This window comes from Battus philenor, unplaced genomic scaffold (assembly GCF_028537555.1).
Source record: "Battus philenor isolate CCGP_79_NKW_IND1 unplaced genomic scaffold, ilBatPhil1.0.hap1 SCAF_20, whole genome shotgun sequence".
In the NCBI taxonomy this organism is placed as follows: domain Eukaryota; kingdom Metazoa; phylum Arthropoda; class Insecta; order Lepidoptera; family Papilionidae; genus Battus; species Battus philenor.
Window position 1 is genome coordinate 8,571,081 of NW_027181683.1, and position 12,108 is coordinate 8,583,188.

Below are 12,108 nucleotides of genomic sequence, written 5' to 3' on the forward strand. Positions count from 1 at the left end.
TAGTGTATAATTAAATTTCGATTCTATACATAGTATAAATAAGTTAACTATTCATCTGAGTATTTGTATAAATATGAATATAATAATATCCCGGTGTAAGCCAATGACCTGGTCAAGTGAAAATATAACATTATCTGAGTGTCCTATGACTAGTAGAAAGAACAGATTTAGAAGTAGAATTTATTGCATCTATACCTGATTTTACTCCCAATTTTTTTCAAAACCCAAAAATACACAATTAAGCGATAAAATGAATTACAATCGATTAAAAGCAAATTGTATCTAATATATCCAATTAGTAATAATATTCATTTAGAAAACTGCAAAGCATGCTGTACTTGAGAGGTTCACTTGAAATTTACAGAAATGCTCATTAAATTCAAAGTATTTTCATACTACATTTTTACTCACCACTACTTTTTTTTAGGTTCACGGACCCTTCTGCTCCGTGAACTCAGTTCAGATGAAGCTGTAAAAGCCTTAGGGATAACAGCAACTATTTCTACAGAGAAAATGTAATGCACTACTATTGTCTATAAAACACGTTGGTTTGGCCGCTAGGGGTGATAGTAATTGTTAGTGTAATAGAGAAAAGTGATATTATCTGATACATTAATAGCTTTAAACTTTAATTGTTTATTTCAGATGACGTCACCGCCGCAAGCGATCCCTAATCCCGCCTTCATGCAAGCCGATATGTCAAACATTCACAACGTCATGCTACAGACCAAAGTCACGCCTGTACCCATTCCAGATCCAAATATTCGTGAGTTATTTTCTATAGTTTCTAAAGATTCGGAGACGACTACAAAGAATCACTCCATGGAGCATTTGCTCACGAAATATAAGAGGCTCGATAGGCTGCTAGAGTAGTATGTAGCGACCTAATCCTAGGCCTTTGTGAGAGCCATCGTCCTTTACTAACAAAAACTGGGTAAACATAATAATAAGGCAAAAATGACCGTCGTCCACAAAAAAATAAGTAATATATAGTAAATATAATAAATAAGAAATACTCGATACTAAGTTATATATAAAGATATATATTTGCTTTGAATTAATTTTAGCTAAAATGTAATTGAGAAGCTTCATGTTATACAATGAACAAAAACTAGAGATGCGTGGCAGTTAAACGTAACGTAGCGATACACGGGCCGGGTCGGACAGATGAACCGCTGCGTGCCGGGTCGGTCTAACGAACCGTCGCGTGCTATGGGACTCCTTTTCTACATGACCATTAGATAAACCAGTTACTCGGACGTCTGTTCCCTATATAACATTAGACGTACAGTACTTCTCTTCAAACCTATTTCTAAGGTTGTTATTTTTTTACCTTATTGCATAATTATCACAAAGTTCTTAATTACTAAACTGTTACAGTTCATTTAAAAAGTTGTGTAGACCTTCATAGGATCGGATTAATGATTTTATTGAACTTTTTCGGCAGGTCCTTTGTCACTGACTAATGTGATGTACCCAGCGCCAATGCCGCAGGGATATTCGTTCGTCCCGAATCCTTGTCGATTGGTAAGTTTAACTAAAATTACATAAATCATATTTAATTTATGAGTAAACATAAACAGTTTAATGAAAAGTGATTTTGAAATTCCAATATAATTTCTCGCAATTAATCGATATTCACTTGTGAAATCAATGGCCGTTGAGGCGGCAAGGTTTTCGAGTGGCGATCACAAGCCAAGGACTGATATAGTTAAGACCGAGGAAATTCGCTGGATGCCAGCAGTGGAGGAGAACTCATAATGACAATCGTTGAGGAAAGCAAATGGACTCTGATTTTTAATGTTATACAACAGTAATCTCTATTAATAAATTAAATTCAATGTTAAAACCGCTAGTTTTAACGCGTCACATTTATTTGTTACAAAAATAATAATAGCATTATGTCGTAATTAATTAGTAGATTATAGAATGAAATAAGTTGTAAAGCGAACGCTGTCATGTTGAGAGCAAAAATAAATTTACATTCAACACCTTCATTCAGGAACCACCGATGCAGCCTATATATCAGCAGATGATTCCACAGCAGCCTGAAGAACCGAAACCGTTGCCCACGTCCCCGCACAATAATGACAGTACTTTCCGAATTGGTAAATACGATTACTTTTGAAGTTGATTATTATTTATTGGCAAGGCTTATTGTAAGCTAATTGTATAATTCTTAGCCTGGTAGTAAAACTTTGTTTGATAAAAGTATAGTTATTTATATTAATAATATTAATGTTCATTTTGCAGGAAAAAAAAATTCAAGTTATTTGAGATTCTTTGTTTTTTTTTTTTTACCTAAGTTACACTGTTGTCCAAACAGTATTTACTGATATCTCGGGTTTGAGGGGACGGCACAGAAGGTGCTTAGCTTAGCCTCTGTTAAAGATAAAGAATCTTTTAACAGAACTTAATCAATAATGATTGTCAACTTATTATCTTTTTTTTTTAATCAATTTTGGTTCCCAAGATGTTATAGTTGTGTACAGGAAGTAGGAAGAAACTCCTCAACAAAACATCTTTTAATAACCTGTTTTTAGTGTAGCTTGAAGCTCTGAAGAGCTCTAGGCTATGGCCACTACATACAACAATTTCACCGATTTGGTATATGCTGGGCTCTCATTAAGTAACGTGTCTTAAAGCTGAGGTCAGATAAAAGTGAACGCATGCAATTCTTTAAAATTAGTCAAAGTATAATATAACTGTTATACGGAGGTAACTGGTACTGATAAACCTTTTGAGTCACTTACGTCATCAAAAGCAGATATCATCTATTTCACTTTGTACTATTCTTATATATCACTACTGATGTAATTGAATGTATTCATATCCTGAATAAATCTACTCATGTAGATCCGAGCTATCCATACGCGGCCGACTTCAGCGCGGCCTGCGGTGCATGCGCAGGCACATGCGATCCTGCCGCCATGCAGCATCAGCATCGTGGGTACGTAAAACTTATCAATGTAAAGTATTAAAGTTGTTTACCTACACCTATTTTGAATCAGAAATGTGGAGAACCGTCGAAGAACCAAGGTTATTGATATAGTTTGTAGAATTGCTTGAGTGGCAGTGGGCGTGTCACATTGCTAGTGCAACCGGGAGCTGTTAAGTCCGAAACGTTCTTAAATGGCAATCACGAATTGGTAGCGAGGTTAGGCCCCTCATTAGAAGAAAAGACCGGTCTTGATGACGATGTTCGAGAAGGCCTATGTCTTGCACTGAGCCTCTATCAGCTGACATAATGATGATGATTTTAAATTATCCTCTCAATGTCTTTACAAAATTATACTTTTTACCAGACAACTCGAAATAATCATACTATACTGTATTGGCCGTATCTTTCATTGATTTATATTTATTTTTACCTCATTATTTTTGCTTAGATTATTTAGACACACACACGCTAAATCCCAATGTTAATGTGTTTTTATTATATTTTCAGTTACAACGTTGCGTACGGTCAAGTAGAAATGCCGCAGTATCCCGTCGGAAACGTCATTCTACCGCCACAGATACCTCACTACCCCGTCGGTGTACGTATAAATAAATAATCCACACGTATTTGATAATGAATGTAAAAATTCCTTTAAGTATAAACCTAGTTATGAAAACCTTTATTAATATAAATATGATATTTTTATTATTGTAATTTTATTAAATAGTATATTATAGCATTCAGATAGTGACATTATTAATAATTAAATTTTAATTAAAAATATACGGCACATAATTCCATATAAAAAGTAATGAATGTATGTTGCAGCAATATCAGGAACCAGTGCAATGGTCAGTCCCGTCGGTGGCGCCTCCGAAGTTGTTGGTACAAGAGTTGTACCCCGTCGTGTACCCAAATATGTACCCGCCCTACAACGTTGTTTATCCGCCCGTAAGTTTTTTTTCATTGATATATATATTGTGAAATATTCCTTAGTGTTTAAAAGTGAAGTTCTACTACAAGGCAATTTATTTATCGATGTTGCAAATGCACAAGGTAAATTGAAACTATAAAACATGATTAACATGGGTAATTTTCATATATAAAGATTTCAGTTATACTGTTTGCTTATAATTTTGCTTATAATAATTGCACAAGATTTCTATTGCTATAAAATATTTAATTAGAAGATTCAATTCGTAAAGCACCAAAATTAAGACGGAATACTAATAAAATACAGTATACGGAATACTAATAAAGTACAGTACACTTTCCGCTAGGTGGACGAAATGGTTAAAGTCGCGGCAAGCCGCTCGACACGGGAAACGGAAAACCGGTTATCGCGGCGACCTTTGAGGAAGGGTTATGCTTAGCAGTGGGCGCCTATTAGCCGACGTTATGATTATAGTTACCACTCAAGATGAAAATTTCTTTACAGGTAATACAGCAACCGTACCCATTGTGCCAACCAGTGTACCCTGTCATTGAAAAGCAAGCAGAACCACCGCGCCGGAACAGTGTGACCAGCAACCATAGACTCTCGAAACACAACTCCGTCGCCGGCTCTGCTCGAAACACACCCGACGAGAAGCCTCAGTTCGAAGACAAGAGCGTGAATCGCGAAGTTGCAAACCCGGTTCCTAACAGAGACATGAATAGAAACCTCAACCGCCAGAACTCTAACGAAATCGCTGTAAAAATACAGCAGATTAAAGAACAAATGGCACAGGTGAACACACGGGACAACGACCGCCCGTACAAAAGAGATGAGTGGAAAAGAAGGAACAGCGGCAGTGGCATATTAGGGAACTATCCCATAAATAATCATTTTAACGGAAGAGTTATGGGGTAAGTGTTGATATACATCAAATTTTGCTTGCTATCCAAGTGTCCGCTTATTACGTATAGCGCTAAAAGGAACCGTTGTACCGCGCCACAGTTTCTCAAGATATCTTAGACCTCCCTTTTTTTACTTTTAATTCAAAAATTAAATGTACATTGGTTGAAAGGAATTTATTGAACTTGTTTTATTGCCTTATATACATTATAATGTCAACTTAAATGGTTGAAATTGTAATGTATAGAAACATGTTTAATTTAAAAGTAATTAATATTTAATGAGAAACTGTTGAGTTTTTGTCCGGCTCTTAGCAGCAGATGAGCAAGAACCGGAGTTCGATTCAAGTGCGTATAAAATCTACTTGATTATAGATATTCAGAAGCTTTTGAGGTATGAGCTTGCGGAGGTGGAACTCATGTCCGTTTTTCTCTCTACTCTCAGCTTCGCTTGTCTAAGCCGCGGTACAGCGGTTTCAATAGCACCGTGGAATCACATCGTAATGAACAAGGCAATGTCACTTACCATCAGAACACCTAGCGCCTTTAATTTGTGCTGAAAAATATGAATATGATGCTTTGAAATATAATAAATTTCTTAATAATTATTTACAGACGACCAAACGAAGATACACAACTTAGTTCTGCGGCCCGCGCTATCGTCAACTCTATAAGAAACATGCAGGCTAGGAATAACTGTAAGCATCAAATACAGATATTAGATAAGATCTGATACACATTTATAATTATTATATTTGTAGAGGTAGATTTTGTATAATTTTTTAAAATTAATAAAAAAGCACATTTAATTTACTTTATCGCTTTCATTCTAACTTTCTCTAAAATAAAGAACCTTCGTTTGATAAAGTACATTCGAATATTACATTAACGATAACATTAGTTTATGCCAACTATCCGATCTCGGTATAAAATGTATTAGAATGATATCTCTATCTTCTTGTGTTCCTAGTAGACAAGTCATGACATAGGTTGTGGTGCATGCACTTTCATAGTCTGTTATCCATCTTTGCTTCATGCTATACACTTGTTGAAATTCATGGGTGAAGCTCTCACCTTATCCATTCATCACAACGTGGACAACAAGCCCTACCTTAATTTCTTTTTCATAATACAGCCAAATTGTTGTAGAGACTTTGTTATATTTAATAATTTTTAAATATTACTTTCAGACCATCAAGATGCGCGGCGGACATTCGACTACACATCGCAGTACCACCGCCACGACAACAGGCACGACAATCAGTACAGGAACCGGCAGCGGCCCGAGCGTGAGCAGGACAACAAATCGACAGAGAAACCGATCAACACGTACAACCAGAAACGCACCGGGGAGAGCTTTGATGGCAAGAGCGAGGGAGAGAGAAGATTCGATGGTATGCACAGGAACAGAAACCTGAACCCGCTTCAATTTCAATATAGGCCGCCGTATTTATTTAGACAGGTGAGTAATTTTTTTGTCTCATTTTATACAGAATGTTTTAAAATAGGGACTAAAAGCTTTAAAAGGATGAATCCATAGTTCTGACAAATGATCATCTAAATTTTAAAAACGCTTATTATTAATCTAAAATCTTCTTTATTATTGTTACTGAGACCATTGATTTTTGCGTAGAGTGAACCATAAATCAATTTAAAATAAGTTTTAACAAGTTTTTACGTCTTCAGCTAAATTTTTTGAATGTTTATCTGAAATAATATAAAATGAGAATATGGTGGTGATGTCTTTTTAATCGGACATATTAGAATTTTCGAGAACATTGAAACGTGGTCTCAACACTGTTCCTAATGCATCAAATATAACCAAAATTTATTTATTCAAATGACATAATGCGTATATTTGATGATATTTTGTAACGGTTTATCAGATGTCACCAGGCGCATGGTGCAGACGGTCACCAGGTCCAGTACACCCTGGTAAGTTTCAACGCCATAAGTTCTTTCAAAATATATAGTGCAGACTTAATTAGGCACCAGTAAAAAATAAAATAGATTTTGTTTTTGTTTTAAGTCTTCGATCATCAATTGATTTTATTATACTAATTTAATTACACCCAACAATGTCGACTTGATTATATGCGTTGAAATAAAACAAAGATTCGTGTCAAATCATTCAGACGATTTACTAATAATAATAATTCGCTTATTTAGATAACCATGGGAGGACTATGCGCCAGATTTATTTACGTAATGAATCAAAAATAAAGAAATCCATAGATGAATGAAATTCAACAACGCCCAGCAGATTGGCGAGTTGATGTTCTAGAGTATTGACCTCGGACCAGCAAGCGAAGCTTATAAACGTCTATCCACACGGTGGAATGCAGACTGCTTGCTAACGTTCCTATCAGGAAATCTATGGGTTAGCTTATGTAAACCGATTGACGTCCTATGGCTGAAATAATGATGTTAATAGCGATAACTACAATTGGAAATGTCACTTAAACCTTTCAAAGTAAATCGATATTCAGTGTGAACTGAATGTTTATTCGTAACAACATTCATATTAAAAGTATTTTTGGTGAACTAGAAGGGATCTCCTTAGATTTATACAATAAGGTTTCGCCAAGTAGTGAAATGAAATATAGGAAATGTTTAAATAAAATTGAAATTATTTTTCAGTACTAGGCCATCCGAGACGACCGCATCCTGACACAAGAAATGGCCGACGTTAAACCTACCACACCTGCATAAAAAAATAACTAACACACACACAATAGTATTTAATTAAGCGTACATATCCTTACCGTACAGCGGAATACACGACATTTGTCCACTTAGATCAAAACAAATTATATCCATTAACAAATAACCAAAAAAAAAATTACCGTCTATAATAAATATTAAATGTGTAAAAAAAAACAAATATTTTTAAATAGAGAACTAGATGATAATAAAGAAATGTCTATAAAATCCCAACTGTATAATTTTAGCTAAAAGCCTTTATTAGATTGCAGATAATATTTTTTCATGTGTACTCCTATATTCGAGAAAGTGCAGTCCGCTGTACGGATTTTAATGGGAATTAGTCAACTTCAAAAACCATACGCCGTTTGGAAATCAAAATTTTTTTAACATATTTCTCGTCTTGTTTTTGGTATAAACCTCATTACGAAGTTTATTATTCAGTTTATCAAATTAATTATATATAAAATATAATTACAACATAAGTATTTAGCATCTTTGAAGTTGTTTAGATTCCCCGTTCTAGAAATAATTTTGTTGATGGCGTATTATCGGGACTACATTGTGTAATAAATGTGTTAACGGTTCAAATATAGGTGTCCCATAAATAAACGTATGTCCTATAAACAATATATGTAATAATCATAGAATAAGTCGTGACTTACTAAAGAAAATTTATTTAAGAAAGTTGACACATATTTTTTTTTATTTCGATTCCGTTGTGATTTTTTTCTATAACTATGACTACAAATTCACGTATCCAATATCTTTTACACTATATGCCCTATTAACCGTTTCGTATTGGCGTTGATTTATGGGACAACCTATATCTAACAGGAATAGCGTAACCAATAGGAGTTGAGAACTCAGCCATTGTACACATAAACACAATCATTTTATTGTCTGAATTTTAAAGTTAAAGGAACAATGGTTATAACATTTAAATATAGATGTGGTTAAATAGAAATTCTTTCAGGCTTCTGTCTCTCTTCGCTGCTCCCGTACAAAATATATTTACAATTAAGTAGAAGGAACCTTCGGACATGACAAGATCTCACATAAAACGAACTAGTCATTTTTTTTCTTAAATAAAACTGCGAAGCATAGACTTAGTGATATCTTTTTTTATGTTTAGCTTCTCTGGTGTCCGCAAGCTTCCTTCCGCTGTCACGGACATCGATCTGTTATTATAATTTCCTGTTTATTTAGGTTGACAAATAATAAACGTGAAGAGAGAACTCTTTGGGACATTCGCACTTGTGATACATACTTGTACATACTCGGACTAAAAACTTACTAGCGTTGCTATAGAAAATCTGTACGTCTCAATCAAAAACAAAATTTAGCGCACGATCAAACATAATTTTATACTGCATGATTGAAAGAAAAATAGTAATTAAAAAATAATTCATCTAGTTAAAAGAGATACATGTGATTTTTAAAGTATTTTATTCAAACATCCGCGCCTCTCAAAATTTGTCGCCCGACTTGTCCGAATCTTTATCCAAGGCTACTCTTACGCGAGAATAATTAAATGATTCTTAAAACAAACATGTAAATTATATATAGTTTCGAAATGAAAAACCCTGTGCAGCTGTATGACTATTATAAGGCTGCCAAAACCGCTACACCGCGCCTTAGGAAAAGTAGTCATTTTTATGATTAAATTTATTAGTTTTTTTTTTAATGGCATGGACAAGGTTTTGTTCTGTCTGCTTCACCGGTCTTAGAGTGGATGGTTAGGATGTCACGTGTTTATCATTCTTTTGGAATGTGACTGAAAGAGCTGAAACTTGGTTCATTGAACCAAGTTTCAGCTCTTGTTGCAGTTATATATCGAAAGAACGGATATAGCTAAGATTACATATATAATGCTACCGAAACAGCTGTACCGCGCCTGCGTGCGCCCGGTGAGGCGGGGAGATAGTTCGTCAGTATTCTGCGTTTCTTACAATTGACAGCAACGCTTCTATCATCTATAGAGGAAAGTTAGTCCGAGTGTGTATTTAAAGGTAGTCGAATGAAAGATATTTGAAAATGTAAAAAGTGAAATTATCATATCCCGATACACTAGTATTATGCTGCGTCTTACTTCATGTTTTTTATTCACGTGATGTTTGTTAATTATTTTATAATTAAGTTTAGCTCATATATAAGCTAGGTAGTCATTTGTAAAATCACAAATGTAAATTACAATACTCCATAATTTTTTACAAAGAAAATATTTATTATTAAATCTATGTAAAAAAAACATCATCGTTAGATTTATATTTATGTGATACCCGAATTTTATTTAAAGTGGAAATTGAATTTACATGTGCGGTTTAACAAGTTGTATGCTACAAAGCGGCGTTGTACAATTACGTTTATGCCTTATTTTTTTAAAAAGTACGTTACCGATTATTTTAATCTACAACTTTACATAATTCATGCGTAATAGCTTAAAATATTATAAGAGATATGTTCTTAGAAATGTAACAAGAATATTGATTTGCGTAAAAATGTTTTAGCCAACCACAGTCAACATTTCATTCGGCAAGCGCAACGTAGGATCGCCTATAATCAATCATTCGAAAGTGGACGTCTTTCAGCTGAAATTATGAGTATAACCTATCGACTCTTTTAATATTTTAAGTTATTCCGAAACAAGTCACGTTAATCTTTAATTAAAATGCAAAAAATAAAATAAAAAATAACTCGTGTAGTCGTCGGTCACTCGGTGTTTCGTATGAGTAATATTAAAATTGCACATTGGTGTTATTTATTTGCGGTCAGTGAGGCGTTTGTTGTGACATTGTCAACTGTCATCTGTCATTGTGAAGTAGAGGACGGAGCCGTCAAAGTTAGCGAGTCGAGTTACGCAAGTGATCCTGTCTGTACATGTTCGTGTATTAGTGCGTATGTTACATATAAACGTACAACCTTTTGGTGCGGCGTCCGGCTTCTTTTATAACTTTGCAGATACCGAGACTAATTACTTAATGAATCGACCAAAATAATATAATGATTAATTTTTAAATGAAGACCAATTCACTCGTTTTGTGAATGAACAAAATCAACTATTATTTTTTTATCACTAGGTAGCACGTTGGACAACAATGCCAACATAATTTTTAAAAACGTCAAAATTGTTTATGGTTTTAATTCTAATTATCACGTAAATGTCAAATGTCAAAATCACAGACAGATTATAAAAAAAATTAAAAAACAACTTCAACCCAAATGTTTAATAATATATTTTACATTACTAAGATTGTTATAGTAGCGCATAAGCAGCGAAGCGAAGCTAAAAAGAAATTAATTTTCAATTTTGTTATTTTTTTTATTTTCATACTCTGTGCTTTAGGGCGGACTCTATTTATTTAAATCATACTCAACAGGTATATCAGGTAATCGCAGTTTATAATAAAATTCGAATAGTTTTTGAGTCTGGGAATGTATGTCAAAAAGTGGATATCACTTATTTAATACATAATAGCTTAATTAATTAATCTCGGTGTCTGTAGATACATAAGAGGCCGTGGAGGTAGACATAACCAAAAACGTCGGTTGGCAGTAACCTGTCACGTGGTGAGTGCAAGAGTGGCGATGTCCCGTAGATTGTATAATTTATATGGAAGTTTATTGTAACTTGTAGAGTATATCGTTGTTAATATTAAAGATTTTAGCCTATACAACGTGAATTTTATTTATTATCATTTATTTATACCTACCCTCAATGCTCCTTCATGCTAAGTAGGGTCGCGTTACATGTCCTTGGGTTTAGTTACTTCCTAGTGTCCGTCTAAGCCAGAGATTCCAAGACTTCTCATACAAAACTTTCAAAATTAAACTAGTTCCAGTGGACCCCTTGCAACTACTGACGAAGGTATATAAAGAAGATATAAGAACTTTTTTAAATATTATTTGCCTATGCTGAAAGGTGTAGCCAAAATCTAGTTCTTCAGTCATCGAAAGCGGATATTTTTATCGAAAATATATATTTTCGTGAACCAATTGTGATCCTTATTTTTTGCTACGCTAATGTGGACCAATGTCGAGTTATCCGTGGACCCCAGGGGGTTCATCTCAACCACTTTGAGAACCTTTGGTCTAAACTAAGAACTTATGGGCTTCTAAACCATTCGTTACCCCTACCATAATTATTGTAATGATGTGTAGCTCAAGCGCCTTTAGCATTTTGCCTCCATACACTCAAAAGCTGCAATTGCAAAATAGTAGTAAAGTTAGTTTCTCCATTGTAGACGACAAAAAATATATTGCTGTTAAATACGAACCTAGTGCGGCTCTAAGCGATATATAGGTTGATTGGTTACTGTTATAATAGCTTTAAAGGGATGTGTATATATTCTTCACTAGTTACAAAACCAAGAGAAACATTTACAACTAATAAGGTCCAATATAATATTCAAAACATTTTGATTTGACAAGAGCTCACAAACTCGGTTGACCCACAAAGACGAAGCCTAAAAACGGATTTATTTTGGGCTCTTCTTAGATCCGTATCGAAAATTAAGCCGATGCATTTGTCAGTAAAAGTTTTTAAATTTATACATTTATTTCCAACTACCCAGAATAAAGTAATTATTCTGAAATATGTAACTTTTTTGGGAAATCGCCAAGTCAAT

General features: G+C 34.3%; 1 protein-coding gene across 1 annotated transcript in view; it reads left to right on the top strand.

The window, feature by feature from the left end:
* The window catches only part of enc (encore), a 66,517-nt gene extending 55,923 nt beyond the window's left edge, over window positions 1-10,594 (top strand). Inside the window, exons 21-31 of the mRNA XM_068765716.1 lie at window positions 646-766; window positions 1,448-1,527; window positions 2,003-2,108; window positions 2,857-2,950; window positions 3,449-3,539; window positions 3,770-3,892; window positions 4,380-4,789; window positions 5,393-5,475; window positions 5,968-6,239; window positions 6,664-6,712; window positions 7,418-10,594. Of these exons, the coding sequence (XP_068621817.1) occupies window positions 646-766; window positions 1,448-1,527; window positions 2,003-2,108; window positions 2,857-2,950; window positions 3,449-3,539; window positions 3,770-3,892; window positions 4,380-4,789; window positions 5,393-5,475; window positions 5,968-6,239; window positions 6,664-6,712; window positions 7,418-7,470 (1,482 nt within the window). The 3' untranslated portion in view covers window positions 7,471-10,594. The remainder of the gene's footprint in view (window positions 1-645; window positions 767-1,447; window positions 1,528-2,002; window positions 2,109-2,856; window positions 2,951-3,448; window positions 3,540-3,769; window positions 3,893-4,379; window positions 4,790-5,392; window positions 5,476-5,967; window positions 6,240-6,663; window positions 6,713-7,417) is intronic.
* The last annotated feature ends 1,514 nt before the right edge of the window (window positions 10,595-12,108 follow it).